General features: G+C 46.0%; 1 protein-coding gene across 1 annotated transcript in view; it reads left to right on the top strand.

Annotated features, from left to right (window-relative positions):
* Positions 1 to 16,423, top strand: part of PDIA5 (protein disulfide isomerase family A member 5) — a 96,530-nt gene that overhangs the window by 16,492 nt on the left and 63,615 nt on the right. The window contains exons 4-5 of the mRNA XM_084524665.1: positions 10,337 to 10,420; positions 11,191 to 11,236. Of these exons, the coding sequence (XP_084380791.1) occupies positions 10,337 to 10,420; positions 11,191 to 11,236 (130 nt within the window). The remainder of the gene's footprint in view (positions 1 to 10,336; positions 10,421 to 11,190; positions 11,237 to 16,423) is intronic.

Here is a 16,423-nt window from a genome sequence, read left to right as displayed (position 1 = left end):
CCTGCCTGAGCTGCTGCTCGTGTGGGAACCACGCTCCCCGTCCTGGGCTTCGGTTGGATCTGTGATCTGAGGCAGAGGTTAGGCTCGAGCTTTTGGTTCCAGGTTGGGCGGTCTCAGGAGGCTGCCACTCAGTTTGTGGCTCTGCGGCAGGATCGCAGAGGTCCCTGGAGCACCAGGGCTTATGTGACAGAGGACTGGGAAGTGCCAGGTACCCCTCTTCCAGCACAAGGAGGCTTACTTGGCTGAAGTGCCCTGCAGGAGCAGGGCTGTGGGGAGCACAGTGCACTGGGGACGCCTCTCTGTGTGGTTTTGCAGCTAAGGGCCTCGTGCATGGGCGCTTTGAATCGGTTCACACAGGCAGGTGGGGGCTGCTCGCAGCATTGGAGAGGTCACTTTTTGCTCCTGTGTGGTTCTATACATAATTAAACATGAAGTTATTTCAATTATGAATAAAAGACCTACAGATGAAGTGACAAAAATGTGTTTTATTCTTGCCTTTCCATGCTTTAATTAGGAATTCCTTGCTGAGATGTTTGATGTTGAATGAAGGGAGGTGTGAGATGACAGAATAGTGAGTTGTTAATGTCTGCTAAGATACAGTCTCCTGCCTACTAGCTGTTTTTTTTGTGGCTGTGGGTTTAAACAGAGCTCTCTGCTACCTTGCATTTGTTTATTTTTTCCCCTGTAATACCTGGTGCTTGCTCCCAAGCTGAGTTTGGGCTAACTGGTAGCATGGCTAGAGCAGTGGTGCATGTTGATAAATCTCATTCAGAGTGTCCCAGAGAGATGGATCGGTCTTGTGAGCAAGTGCCTTGGGACTCATGCTCAGGGCGACACCCTCTTACAGGAGCTGAGAATCTCTCAGCTCCTGTTCCTGGCTCTGCCATTGAGTCCTTGCTATTAATTTGTGCCGTTTAAAACAGAAAAAGGTGTATCTGTTTTCCAAGCAGTTGGATAAATATTGCCCGATTCATTAGTTAATATTTATAGGGTTTGGAGAACTTTTGAAAGGAAAAATGCTACAGCAGCACAAATGGGCACTGCTCATTTAGCGCGTTCAGATGCTGTTGGGTGGGCGTGCAAGCAAGACGGGGACTGGGTTATTTATTGAATTCTGTTTAGTAGCAGGCTGATAGAAGTTCTGAAAATGGAAGGGATTCAGAAGGGAGCTGGAAGCTTAAGGTGCCTGCAAAGAGAAGCTGTGCTGTCCTGCTGTGTGATCTCTGCATCCAGCTGCAATTAAACGTGAGTCAGGGTGTGATGGACCTGGTGCGGGCAGGCTGATCCCATACGTGTGGTCCAGAGCCTCTGCATCCTGCAGAGTCCCTCCTGTCCCTGAACCCCATCTTCTGAACCATATGAGAAGGGGGTTGAGCGTAGATGTACTTAGGTAAAAGTTCTGTGTAAAAACAGAAACTTGCTAGCAAATCCTAATGGTGGTGAGTAAAAGGCACAAAGTGACGTGTGTGGGAGCACAGTGAGCTGAGCTTAATGCTTGAATGAAAGGCAATTTTTGTGCCTTTTGTGAAATTAGTGCTTTCTGTCCAGAGCATAATTGCTCTTACTGTAAAATCCTGTGGTAGGCAGAAGTGGGGAACATGTGAGGCTACTGATGGGGTAGCCCTGAACCAGAGGGATGCTGGCGTTTCCTCAAATAGAGGAGAGCCGTGTCTTGGACTCCTGGTTCTTCTAGCATGGTTCCTTACCAAAAATCAAATACCTGAGTGTCTGCTTGCTGCCCTGTGGAACTGCAGACCAGGCACACCGTGCATACAGGTGGTGCTCCTTGTGTGCATGTTTGATTTTTAGCATAACTCCTACCCAGTTGTGTAGATGGGTATTTTGAAAAAAAGCACCCATTTTCTTTGGCTCTGGGTAAATATTCCCTGCTCAAGCTCGCATGGTTCCCTTTGCTGTAGGTCCCAAACATAAACAAAGCTGTGTGGTTCCCATCTGCTGTCATAGCGCATGTGCTTGGCTTTAGCACATCAGACTGCTAGGGAGAGGAAGAGCCATATGGCTAAAATGTCTGGCTAATTTTTGGTTGGTTTTAATCCCGCTTCTCCCGCTTCGGTGTCCTGTGTGTCATTCCTGTAGTCCCTTTCCCCGAAAGCTGTTTTTAAGTGTTGCAATCCTGTGACACTTAATTAGGGGTGAGGTGTTTCCCTCAGCATCCCACCCCAATCTGGCTGGTAAAGAGGCCCCTTGGAGGCTACGTATCTAAACACCTGCTGGCCCAGAAGAGAGCTAAACCTAGTCAGTAGTCTTCTTTTCTGGGGTGCCCCCAGTTTCTGTGCTTGTATGCCTTTTAGATTAAATCTTTCTTCCCAAATTTTTGACTTCCTAATGCTTTAATATAGTAAGGCTTTACCCATACACAATCATAAATTAATTTATTTAATGCCTTGGAACAGGAGAGAGAAATTTCAGAAACAAGGCTGCTGGTACAGATGGCATTAAGTGTCTTTTTGCTCTTTAGTTTCTACCTTCGCTCCCCTAAAGCCGATCAGAAATAGGATTTATTTCAGAGTAAGTCTACTCATCTTCCTTCTTGCAGTCGAATTTTAAAGCTGATGAAAAGCTTTGAAATTGCAAATAAAATTGACCAGATCTAATGGGGAGAGAAAAGGAAAGAAGAAAGGAGCATGCTTGCACTGATGTAGCCCCTTCCATCCAAGGGTGTTTGTAGTGTTGGGATTTCTGCCTTTTTCCTTCAGCTGCCCTGAAGGTGAAGGGTGGTGGTGGATGGTAAGTGATGCTTGGTGCCAGCAAAGAGGAGCCCATTCCCAGTCGGGTTGGGGAGAGTATACCAGGTATCTGTAAGGAATGGCTTGCAAGCATAGTTGTACTGACAACACGATCTTTGTATGAATGTGGTTTATATGGGCAAACTGTGCATTTGCAGCACGGATTTCCAATGCCTTCCTCCTCCTGTCTCTTTTGTAACCTCTGTGCAGGTGATGTCAATTCACCTTAAAGCCATTTTACATCACAGTCAGAGTGGCCGTGCAGGAACTGCTGCTCCATCCTCAAAAACCTTCCCTTAGGTAAGCTCTTGGTTCCTAACATGATAAACCTGCTCAGTCTGGGGTGTTGCACTAACTCAGAAATAGGGAGCATTTAGCTGAAATCCGCTCTAGTGCCTGGCCATACAACTCTGGGTTCCTATTGCAGTGTCAGCCTAGCGGTGTGTGTGCCACAATTCGTGTTTTGCCTCGAGGCAGTGATTAACCTTCAACGTTGTAATTTTTCAGTCTTTAATGAAGAGCAAATGAGCTAAGAGTTGGTGAGAAGTTACCTCGGTTTTCCTGCAGTTACTACTTCGTTGCAAAAATCCTCTGTGTGCTCTCCAGGCTCATCATGCAGCAAGAAGCCATAAAAGAGGTGGCAGAGGAACAGTACGATATGCTGCAGCTTCCTTGAGCCTGGAGGTGGGACATCCAGAACCTGCCTACATGTGGTTTTATTTAGGATGAATTCAAAGGTACAGTGTTAGTGCTCGTGTCCAGGTTAGGAGAGTGTCCCTCTGCACCTAGGTGAGGAGGGTTAGAGATGGCTGGGACGTGTCTGAAGAGGAAGGCTCCATCTTCGTAAAGAGTTCAAGTGCTTTGCGTTTCTAGAAGTTCCTTTGGTAGCTCCTTTGCAGGTGTGCACCTTATTTCTGTGCAGGTACATGAGCTGCTGAGTGCCTCTTACTAATTTATATTTCCATGGAAAGTAACATTCATTATTACTGACTTTCTACAGGGCTGGAGCTTACGCTGTATAATTTTTTTCCTTAATTGGTTTTGTTTGATGATACCTGTCACCTTTTTGTCTTGGGGTTCTTTCTGTTCTTTAGCTCACTCTTGCTTTTAGTGAGAATTAATCTCATGGGTTTTAATTTTGGGAAAAGACTTCTTTTCGATCTCATTTCTATAGATTCTTGGTCTCTCTAATTGACTAATGGGCACAGTCATTTTTATTGGATGCCTGCTGGTGCTGGGTCTCCACAGCACAGGGATTTTTCTGTTTGCATTCCTGGCACGTTTCAGGGGGAACATTTGGAGCAGAAGGCTCTGAAGATTGCCCTGTGGGTCACAAAGGGGCTTTCTGCTGTGCTCTGGAGGGGAAAATCAAACCTTAAATTCAGAAGAGAGACTGCCCTGTCAGCCTGCTAATCCGAATCTTTAATTCTTTCCAGCAGCACACTTTCCACTTTCCCTTTCTGGTCTTCGCTTTCTCCATCCCTTTAAAGATTCAAGCTTTTCGTCTACCGCCTTGTTTGAGCTGCTCATTTGTTCTGTGCCATGGAAACCTGCTGCTCTTGTTACTTGTTTTGAAAGTTCATTTCCATAAGGAATCTAGAACAGTGACAGAGCGTTGCTTCCTCTTCAAAGACAAATCCAACGTTTTAAGCTTCCTGTTTTTATTTCTTCTGTGTCCATCCCTCTTGGGTCCTGTTCCTATTTTGTTTGTCTGCAGGTTCTTAAAGCCTCCTCCTGAGCGTAGTATCTAAGTGCCCGGCTGCACCAAGAGCTGTGCGTGTGTTTTCTGCTCAAGTAGATGTAAGCCATTACCGGCCACTGGCTGCTTAGCACAGCTCTTTGGAGAAGTGCTCTTGCAAGCCAGGCTGATGGTTTGAGAAGTGATTTTTTTTATTCTCTTATTTCAGGTCTGTCTCAGAGCGATACAGGAGGGTCTGGGATTGTCAGAGAACACGAGGAGCCTTACAAACGGGGCATGCAGTAAGCAGAGGTGGTAGCAGCTGCCACCCCAGACTAGGAGGGAGGATGACACAGAGGCAATGCCCTCAGGCTGAGAGGAGGGGGTTTGGGCACGTCGGTCTGTTGTCATTTGGTCAGCAGAGTATGCAAGCTGCTGCGATGTGAACGGCCTTGTTGGAGCTGAGTATTGATGATTGGAAGGAGCGTAGTCAAAATGCCATATTGGCCAACGCACAATGGCTAATGAATCGTGTTTTTTGATTTCTGAACCCTGCAGGAGCAAATCCAACTACAACTGACTGCTAATGACTTCCTCTTTCAGATTAGGCTTGCAAGTACAAATGCGGTTTTTATTTTTAGGCGGCTTGTCGAAATTTCTGGTGTTGACACCCCCTTTTGCTGCCTTTTTTTTTTTTTTTTTTTTTTTGGGTCACAAGCTCAATTAGTTGTTTGGCAGGCTCTCAACTCCCTGCTTTCTCAGGATGTTCATCAGCCTGTTGTCTGGAGAGGGTACTCTCTGGAAGATAGCCAGAGGGCACTGCAAAGGCTGTGCATTGGGCCGGGAAACCCTGTTTGATAATTCAGTTCCGAGGGGTAGTCTGAAACTGCACTTCCCTGAAATTATAGCTGGAGTTGTTCTCTGTATGCTGCTTTTCACCGCGGTGTAAGGGAATGAAAGCAATTAAACAGCAGAGGCAACAGAGAGAGAGTGCACTGATAACCTGGTGACAGCCTTGATGGGTGCCTTCCAAAGCTTGTTCCAGCGTTGGACAGCTTGTTTTATGGGCAGCCCTGCTATGTGTCTGCCTGCTCCTCCTCCTGACCTGCTGTCTCATCTCTTCCAGCTGTTGGGACAGTGGCAGCGTTTCTGTACAGCAGAGCCTCCATCCTGGTGGGGTCTACAGGTGCAACTGATGCAAGGGACTGCTGAAGGATCACTGAGATGCGTTGTTGAGCCTTGTTTCAGAGACGTACAGATACCAGATTTTTATCTGCTCTCCAGACCGTGAGAGCTGTGGTTCGTGTGGTTATGTGACGTGCTGATTGGAGAGCAAGATAGTGTGGTTGCATGCACAGAAGCTGACCTTGTTACTTAAATCAGTGCTGCCACAGTGTTTTTGTAAATCACCTCTCTGGTGTCTGGGAACACTGTGGGTACAGGCGAGAAGGGAGGTTTGGGCCCGTCTGTGTTGCAGACGCCAGCACCGTCTGAGTGACGTGGCTGCACAGCACATGCACACGGTGCTGGTACGTTGGCAACTTTCTGATGGCATTTTTGTCACCTGCTGAGTGAGGATCTGGCAGTCATTCCACACCCTTCCTCCCCAGAGGATGTGGTGGTGGTGGGGTTGTTTTCCCATCTTGCTGAGGAGCTGGAGGTCAGCAGGACGTGCTGAAGGCAATATTTAGGGAGCTGGAGAAGGTCTTGTTTGTGCTTGTGAGGAAGGCTGGTGCTGCAGATGTTTGGTCTTACCCTGCTGCCTTCATGACCTGCCAGGACAATATCTGAATTTGCCCCAAGGTTGGTGTCTTGTGCTGCTACCTCCAGGCACTGTCTCTTAGTCACGATCTATCCAGATTGGACTTGTTTTGTTTTTAGAAATCTGTGTGGACCTAGTGCAGCCAAACGAATTTTTGTATTCCTCCTGCCTAGCTGTGTTAGCTGCCCTGTTCTTCCCCTCTCTGAATTACCTCACCAGGCTGTTGCTAAAGCCTCTCTGGGTAGCTCGTGCCGCCAGGGACTGCCACCAGGTTTTCTCACCTCTTCTGCACCCTTCTGGCCACGAGCCAGCAGCTCCCCAGCCTGCGGCAGAGCATCCTGCACCGCTCCTGATGAGTGCCTGTGGGAATGTGTCCCGTTTGGATGTTGGCTTCGCCAGTTGTGATCCAAAGGAGGTCAGATCTCCTTAGCAAGCCCCCATCCTCCTCCCGTCCTGGCAGCAGATGGCTGCCCCTGCAGAGTGATTATTCATGCCAGCTAGCACCGACAAGGGACTTGAGAGGTTTGCAGGGAGTGCTGCTGTTGGGGCTTTCTGCCAGCTCCACTCTAACCCCAAATGACAGAAAAGCCTACCAGGAGAGGAGACGGAGATGTGCCTGGAGAGGATGCGGTGTTCCTACAATGCGTGCTGTCCTTGTTGTTTAGACTCCTTGCTTAATTCAACTCAGACCTTTTATGCAAGCTGCTGTGTGTCTCTGCTTCTCCAGGAGTGTTTTGCAGCTCCAGTTTGGTTTTGCAGGAGTGGGGAATGTGGGGAAGGTGCCTGTGGGAGAGGAGGGAAGCCATGCTGATGCCCCACTTACAGTTCGACCTTATTACCATGTAGCTGCTGGTTGGGTCCTTCGTGATACTGCAGATAAGGTGATGCTTTGGATGGTTTTCCAGAGAGATAAAGCTTTAGGAGTGCCCGCAGGCAAAGCAGGGCCCCTTTCAGCAGTAGCACAGCAGGGATCTGCGAAGTTTGAATTGCTCTGCACAGAAATGCCACGAGGCAGCTGAGGACGGCTCCTGGGGACACGTTACTGAGCCACCCTCAAGCCAACATCTGGAGCGCGTTGGCCTGGGTGGCAGAGGGTTCATTTGGGGGGCATTTTGTTTGTTGTCCGTCAGTGTCCCGTCCCCCGGCATCAGTTGTTGTAACAAACTCTTATACTGCCTCTTCAAGTGGCATAATTAAATTGTAAGAACCGGAGTCCTAATTACCCTCTCCCTTGTGGGAGCTGAGAAGCTCGTCTTTGGAGAGAGGCTGCTGGCTGCGATCCAAAGGAGATGAATCTCAGAGCAGGCTGCATCTGTGTTGATATTTACTCATATTAAGGATAATGGTCATTACCAAGTGATATCAGAGCAGGGCTGCTCTTTGCAGGTTATTTTGATCTGGCTGGAAATGAAAGAAGAAGGAAAAGGAGAATGGGTCTGTCTCTGCTGTTTCTGCATGTCTTGTTTTCTGCCTTTTCCAGAGCAATTTCAGCATAGCATCTGAATCGGTGGGCCTGGCATGTGCAAAAATCTGCACTGATGCATGAAAAAAAATTACTGATACATATTTAGACATTTCCTATTCGGGGAATTTGCTCCTCTTCCATCCCTTGCATCAGTGCAGATAGATTGCATAAACAGAGTAAACTCCCAATGCACTGGTGCAGAGAATCAGCCCAGTAAATAGCAAGAGACGTACTGGAGCAAACTGCTGCTTGCTTTCCTGTGATAATGGATGTGCACTCAAGCAGCTACAGGGATCTCTAAAAATGGAGCAATCCTGAAAGCAGGGCAGGCTTAGTCTGTTCCTTCTAGTGAAACAGCTGTTCTTATCTTTCCTTTTTTAATAGAAGCTCATGCAAACGGGAAGGGAGTTGGTAGGCGTTGGAGTGGCAGGAGTTGCTAGTGCCTTGCTTAAGGGTACGTCACCGTGGTCATATTTGGTAGCCTTTCCAACTATAAACACTGCAGAACTTTTCTAGAGATCTAGACTGATAAGCGAGGAAAAATTCCCTATTATTCTCTGCATTTTTTGAAGTTGCACTGAACTGATGGCAGAACTGGTAGCAGAATTGCCTTGACACCCGTTTTGCTCCTCTGCCCGTGCCAGAACAATTGTCACCACATCCTGGGGTGTCGCAGCCCCTGTTACTAGAGGCAGGTTTTCAGCATTGCAGTTGCTTACCTCCACCACCACCTAATGTTTGTCTTGACACGGCTGAGGTGACCGCAAATATCTGTATATCCTGGAAGCTTTTGGGAGTGTCTAGAAGGATATTTACAAGCGTTAACTGACCTTAACGTGGGCTGACCTTACCCAACTGCCAAACGTTTAACTCCAGCAGTGCCATAGGTCTATACCCCTAGATCTGTGTCTGGGGCAAGGTAAGAGGGGGGTCTGAAACTGGTGCCTCCTCCTGTGGTTCGTTGACCTGTGAGTCCTGGAGGTTTAGCGCACAGGACTGCAGGTAAATGAAGACAGGGTGTTTCTGGCCCCAGGTTTGGTGGTTTTGCTGTCTTTCTCAGCAGAACTCCAAATCCAGGTTGTTTTGTAACCTGGTTTGATTGCAAGGAGGGATGTTCATTTTATTCACTGAACAGATAACATGTTTTAGCTCCATCTTCCACTGGAGTCTGGGGAAAACAAAGATGCAGCAAACCGTAGGAAGGTCACTGTCTTCTCAGGCTCAGAACTCCAGCCTCCAGGAGAAGAAAACAAAACGTTTAGGGGCTGCAGTGACTGACTTTGGCTATGATCTGAAAATGTAGGATAGACATGAATCAGTAACACTTAGGAGAAACGTGCTTCTCTAGAATTGGGGGGTTGCAAGTGCTCCTTACTGGGGAGGTGGTTACATGCTCTGCTGCTTCCTTAAAGTACTCCTTTCAGTTCCAGCCTAACGTTCTGATTCCCATGCACGTGTCTGTAGTATCCCCTTCCTTATTTCCAGCCAAAAATAATCGTTTGGGAAGTTTCCATGAAGGTGTGCTGTCATCTTCAGCACACTGCAGACTTACTGTTGGTTGTTCCTCCCGTTTGCAGGAAGGCAGCTGGGGAGCACTGGCAGAATTAGCGCCAGTGCTGGCAGCAGTGCTTCATTTGGTGGGACCCTTGCATCTCGATGCCTCTAATGTATCTCTAATTGGTTTAAACTTGATGGGTTTTCAGTGTTTTCATTTTCTAAAGTGATTTCTCTGTGCAAAAAGTACGAGTTGTCCTCTGCTGGGAACAAGTTTTCAAGCTTTTTTTAATCTTGCTGTTTGTCAATGCAAAGACTGGCTTCATCGGTGTGAATCATCCTCTTCTCTTTGTAGTCCCACTGTTTCACTCATCTCCCCAGGTCTGTGTCTCACTTCACATTCACTCAACTCGAAGCGGACTTAATCTGCATTTGTGTCATTTAGGACAGCGTATTCCACAAAGACCCTTTACCTCCCACCTAACCAACACTGCAGTTTCTCCTGTGGCCCTTTTCTCTTCTGTAACTCAGCCTAATGTGGCTCGGGCTGAAAACAATTCACTCTTCTTCAGTTTGAAAACCACCTGCTTCCCTGGTACGGGCCCAGGCCACATCCCTCAGGCATATTGTGGATGGGGTTGCTGGGCTTGGGGCTCCAAAATCTGGACTGATTTTTATTTTCTGTGAGACCTTTTTAAGGCTGGCCACTTCCAATCTGGTCTTGGAGATGCCATGGAGATGTTTCATCTTTTTGAGTTAGCTTCTGGCAGATACGAAAGCTGACCTGCTTTTTCTCTTTGAATCTTTTCACAAACTGTGCTCTTTGGCTACCACCCTAACAGTAACAGTCTTGAAAGTTGATTTCCTGAATTTTATATTAATCCTGTGGACAGAAGGTCAGCTCAGAGGTGCTTGGACATGCTAGAATGGACTCCTTTTCCGATGGTCAGAGCCTGGCATTGTGGTTTTAACATAGTCCTTTGTGTCCTTACCAGGCAAACCAAAGAATTAAATTGGCTAATGCAGATTTCCACAATGCTTGTCACACAAACTTAGCTGAGCAGCTTCTAAATTAACCATTAGGTGCAACTAATTACTGAAGAGGAAGCAGTGCAATGAGTTTCCAGAACTGAATGCATTTGATTTCTTTTTCTTGTAACCATTTTTCTTCCAATATGTGTTTTTTGCAGTGACACTGAAAGCCGAAAATTATGCAAGAAGATGAAAGTAGATCCTAATTCAAAGGAGAAAGGAGTGGAATTGCTCCATTATAAGTGAGTGCTGGGCTGGGATTTGTAGTTCCTAATTGTTGATGCCCCTGTTAGGACTATTCTTTCTCCTTGCAGCTCTGTTCTGCTGCTGCATGAGGACTTCTTGTTTCTCCTGTGCCTCAACATAAAATTGCTCATGGTTTCGTTAGTTTGGAAGCATATGTTGTAACAGCAGTTAAGTTTACTCTGCTGTTAAATAGTACACATTGAAAATATGAGCTGGACTTGTGGGAGAGATGTCCAGTGAGCTGAAACTACCCGATGCACAGCGTTGGTGGCTGAGATTTGGATCTCTTGCTTTCTCTGTCACTTGCCTACTGGCATGTGCTTTTGGAAAGTGGATTTATCTGTCCGTGCTTTCTTTTCTGACTTGGGGCAGTACTTTGTAATATGCCTGGGGAAAGGCAAGTGTAGTGAGAGTGCAAGATCTTTGTTTTCAGAAAATAATAGGAGTGGGAGTATTGTAGATGTAAGAGACACCAAGCAGCTGCATCTCCAAAGATCGTGCCTTAGTAAATTTTCTTGTTAAAGCATCAGAGAGGGATTATTTACTAGAGACCTGTTTGCATGACGTTCTGTTTCTGCATCCTCCCTTTTTCCTCGCTCTTCCCTACCCCTCCCCTCCCGAACTTGCTGTGGTGTCAATTCTGCTTAGTTCTGGGGCTTTGGCAGGATAATGTTATTCTAGTTAGTGAGAAGTGAGGGAGAGCAGCTGTATGATTTCCAGCAACGCTACTGTAAGTTAACACTATTCCCCACTCCTTGTTCAACAGGGACGGTGCATTTCATACTGAATATAACAGAGCTGTCACGTTGAAGGTAAACTTGATTATTATTCTTTTGCTAGGTATGGGGGAGACAATCGTGGATTAAAAACAGGTGTTGGTGGTACTTCATGCTAAAGGCATGAAAGGGATGGGGTTAATCTTCATAAACAGCTGTCAGAATGACCTAAGGGTTTTTGTGTGCACGCATCTGCCAAGCACAGATCCAGAAAAGCTGTGTATTATTAACAAGACTGAACCCATGTTAAACTGTCATGTGAGTTAATGTTCAAGCTGATAACAAATAGCAATCTTCTGGTTTTGATTACCAGATGCTATTGACAGCAGTATAACTAAAAGTATTAGTTGATACTGCATTTTGATCGGGAGTTTCCTGAGGTTTTTAGGTCTTGTGTTTATAAACAATTGAGTGGCCTTATCTTTGATTTGATCATGGAACTGCAGTCCCTATGGATGTGCCCACAGTGCAGCAGGGATGAAATGACCTTTGTTTTCTTGCAAATCTTGACACAAAACAACAGGAAGCAATGTTCTGTGAGCACAATGGAAGGAAAAAGACATGAAATTTGAAAAGAATACGTAGATCTCTGTGACAGGGGAAATGTACTATAAACATACTGAAAGTGAGCAACCTTCCTCTGCAAAGCCCTGGTGAAGTGCTGGGAGTACTCCATGACGATTTGGATTCCAGAAACATCTTCTGTCCAGTTCTGATGCTAGTTTGAGTTTCACTTCGCCTCTTTCTCCAGCAAATCTGGACTCTGCACAGTCACTGGTCTTGTTGGAGGCTTCATGAAGTCAATTCAGGCTGCCAGGGTTACACTCACTTCCCTTTTCTCCTTCCTTCAAGGGTCTGGGCTGGGATGGAAGAAGCTGGTGTGAGGTGCTCTGTGAACCCAGTTCTGTCAGAGGGGCTACTCCTAAGCACGCCTGCTCTGTTACCTTCCATTCACAGCAGAGCTGCTGTGGGGTAGATGGTGGAGGGCTCTGTCTTGGAAATGCTCTGTGGCTTGAATCATCTGTTTAGCCTGCTCTTGAGGTTGTCATGCTGGATTTACATGAAGTGGGGAGGGTAGGACTGTGCATCTTCCTATCTCCTGCAGCAAAAATGCTGCCTGGCACTGAGAAGGGCAATGTTAGGTACCTAGCCTAGTCAGCAGTGGCTGAGGCTGCTTCTCTACTTACTAAAGAAATGCATGGTTTTTTTCCCCTCTTGGTGGGTGGGGTGATGGAGACTTGCTAGCTGCCTAAATGTGGGTGGTTCGAACAGTGGTTGAGATATCTTTCCTGCTCTCCATAAAGTACTGCAGCTGGGAGTTAGTGCTGTGACTCAATTCCTTACAGATAGGATCAACTGGAAGGCACCTGCAGAGCCCCGAGGAGGGTTTCAGCTGAGACACAACTGTAGCAGAACAGGAACTATATGAATTATTCCTTTTGTTACAATTTTGTGGTGATTGTTTCCCCCTTCCCTAATGCCCACTGTTGTATTTGCCTCTAGCTGGTGAGAAGAAAGCAGCTCTGGGGTGACCCCATGTGCAGGGAAGTGTGAGCCCAATGTAGACAGAAGTAGGGTTTTGAAGCTCCCCTCCTCCAGGAGCTCTATTCTTTCTTAATTTAACTGCCCTTGTGAAACCAGCTGCTAATGATTTATGGGTTGGGCAGAGCATCAGAGCTGGGCAGTGGTCAAAACTCAGGTGATTGTTTCATACAGCTGCCAGCAGCAGAATGATTAATGTTGTCTGGATTTCTCCCTCCATGCCACTTCTCCCTGTTCTCTCGTGTTGAGGCAGTGACACTTCTTTCTCACCTTCAGCTGAGTTTGTGACAAGTTTTCCAGCACATTACAAACAGCAAGCAGCAGAGTGATACAGTTACATCAGGTATCATACCCATTTTATGGACAAATGGACAGCCTAAAGAACAGGGAGATTAAAGGATTTGTTTCACATCATTCAGCAGGCTTGTGGCAATAAAACTCGGATCTCCTTTCCAGACATCCAGCAGGCATACAAATATTAATGTGATGTTTTGGAGAATAATGGACACAGCTCTGAAGAGGAAATGCTTTATCGCTGTAAAAGGATTCTTCTGAAATAATCGGCAATTTCATAGATATGGCTGATCCAGCTGATAGTGTACACAGAATCTTAAGAAAAGCTCTTCGTTTCTTGAAGTAACTAAACCCTTATGTAATTACCAGAGATGTCCTTGTGGGTTAACTCCTAGAAAAATGAGGAATAAATGGTAGTTCAGTGTTCACAGTGGGGGGACATTAGTGCTCAGAACCTCCTGCTGCTGAGACCTTTGTTAGGGTCGGAGCTGTTCGTGTATCTTGTCAAGGGGGTGGATAGCAAGGTAGCAAAGTTTGGTGATGTAAAATGCTTAGAAATAGCTTTAAAATAAATAAATTAAAAGGGTTGGGAAGGCTCTTGCAATACCAAGTGGCTTGTCAGTATGAAAGCTAGAACTTGTGGGGTAATGAACATGTGAGGGAAGGAAGGGACACAGCTCCAAATATGCTGGAGTAATGGCAGGCTAGGTTCTGAATTACCAGCCAGGACAGCAGATGGCCTGAAAATATTGTCCCTGTGCTGAACAGTAGTTTTAAAAGTTTAGTGAAGGAGCAGAGAATGGAGGAGGAAACATCACTCCACCATCCAAGTCCACTGGGTTCTTGCATCTATTACGTGTTTCTGGTTGCCCCACTGCGTGGAAGGTATGGAAGTACTGCAGAAGGGCAGTGAGGGTGATCAGAACTATCAGTGGCTTGAATGTTTACATTGAGGGTTCTTGGGCTTGGAAAAAGGGCATTGGAAGGCGATTGTGACAGGTGTTTGTATGACTGTGAGTATCTTGAAGAATGGAATGATTACCTGCTTCACCTCAAAACTTCAGTGCGAGCAGTGGCATTTTGAGGCAGCTGATTTGAAACAAGTCTGCTGTGTTTAAAAAAAAGTAGTTGTGGAACTCAAAGCCATATGTTCTGAAAGCTAAGAATTTGAAAGTCTTAGAAGCAGTATTAGATAGTCATAAAGTATAGATCCATTGGTAGCCAACAGAGGTACAAATACAATAGCTGGTGCAGAGTCCACAAACTTAATTACTTTTTGCCGGAAATTGAGAGCCCATACCATGCGTGCTATGTAAGAAAGGTGCTAGTGTAGCTTTTCCCCCAGTTATTTATAGTGAGCTGCTGTTGGAGACCTGAGGTTAGATAGCTTTCTGATCTTAATTATTTGCTTTAGCCACGCGGTGTCCTAATCCACTGTAGTGCCATACAACCAGTATCCAGGCTGTGTCTATAATTTGCTGAAGCCTTTTCTGCAGGGTAAAGTACAAAGGAGTTTTACTCTTTTTCTAAAATGAAAAAAAAATCTTTAAAGTATAAATCTGTTCAGTACTAGCAAAGGGAATAGACTAACCCAATAAATTAGACCTGCTGTAAACTCTGTATCCTTTTCAAGTTTGCTCCTGTAGGAGGGTGTGTGTGTATGAAATCATGGGAAGTTTTACAAGCATCTCTACTGCATTACTGAAAAGGAGGGGAATGTGCAGGGATGTTTCCATATTTATTTTTTCCAGGTTAAAATGTGAGTCCATAAATGATAGCCAGCTATTGTGCTATTAAAACTTGCAGTGTATGCTGGACAAAGACACATCCTGTGTTGTGCTGAATTGGTGTTTGAGGTTCAAAGCTGTTGCAGGGGTTCAGGCAGCAGGTTACAGCCCAGCATGGCTCTGTCGGGGCCGCAGTGTCAAAGCAGGTCCTGACCCCATCACGGCAGGGCAGGAGCGTAGCTGGTCCTTCAGCATGGGGGCTGCTGTGCCGTGGCCTGGACTTTGCTCAGGTCTCTAACCCAGCAGCCTGGGGACCACTGCTCGTCTGTGATTAGACAGCACCGTGGTTTGTTTGTGGGGATTTTTCTTTCCCATTTAAAAGGGTGCAGGAAGTGCTCTTCACAGAGTGGAGTAATGAGTGCAAGGCACCGTACTGCCTGCTCCTGCCAGAAGACATTACACATCTAATTTTTTTCTTTCTTGGCTGAGAGGGAGAGGCTGCAAGAATTAAATCTCTTTAATCCCCCGTCCTCTAACCGCATCTGTTTCTACATCACTGAACTTGGCACGTAGGAATTCTTGAAACTAACGGAGTCAATCGGACTCATTAGCTGTTTAAAATGTTGACCCCTTTCTCCTCCCAGCCAGTATATATTTGAGGTCTGTGCAGACTGAGTGCAAGCAGAACTTGATGAGGTGTTCAGAAATGTGGAATATCTCCCTGGCTTTGTCCTTCTCTCCTTTATCCATATGTTACTGTCTTCTTACAGCATCATTTGGGATGCTAATGCCTTTAGTTTTCAATTTTTTTTACAACTATAACTGCATTATAAATTACTTGAATTTCTTCTAGCTGGCTTCTTTCTCTGCTAATGCTGTATGAAAACAAATTTCTTCTACTCAAAGTGTTTGTGGTCCCAACACTACTACCTAACCCCTTAGGTCTTCTCACTGGGTACATTAAGTGCTTTGCTTGCTGTCTAGTGACTAATACGTGCTGCCTCTTATGATCAGACAAATCTCTTCAATATTAGCTAAGCAAGTAGACAGAAACATTAATGCCATAAATGAATCGTGCTGTAAGCTCTGAATCCTCCCAAGCTCTGTAGTACCAGTTGCGATGCAGGAGAATGAGCTGAGCTGCGCTATCTGTTGATAAGCTGTTGGGGTATTGTACCAGAGCAGCCCTACCCAAGGCAGAGAGGTGGTAAAAATGTTTCTTGGGGCTGTTGCAGTGACAAGTGTCACCAAGTATGCTGCTAACCTGCTCTTGAGAAGGTGGCTTACAAAGCTGGGCTTCAAGATGGATGCTCTTGGTGTGTGTTAACACATACTCAGCTCTGGTCTTCTGTCAGGAACTGGTTTGGCAGAGTATCCCATGGCTGATAAAGGCTTTAATGAATGCTCTCACATGACTTTCTTTGCTTGGACTGCAAGTAAAGTTTGCTTACTGCTGTAGTGTCATCATCCACTTAACTCTTACAATGAAGGGAAACATAAAATCGTGGAATATCCTGAGTTGGAAGGGGCCCACAAGGATCATCGAGTCTAGTTCCTGGCTCCATGCAGTACCGCCCTGGAATCAAACCACATATAAGAGCATTGTCCAAATACTTCTTGACTCCAGCAGGCTTAGTGCTTGACCGCTTCCCTGAGGAGC

The sequence above is a fragment of the Aythya ferina genome (assembly GCF_964211825.1).
Source record: "Aythya ferina genome assembly, chromosome: 6".
Lineage (NCBI taxonomy): Eukaryota > Metazoa > Chordata > Aves > Anseriformes > Anatidae > Aythya > Aythya ferina.
This window is presented reverse-complemented; position numbering and strand designations above follow the sequence as displayed.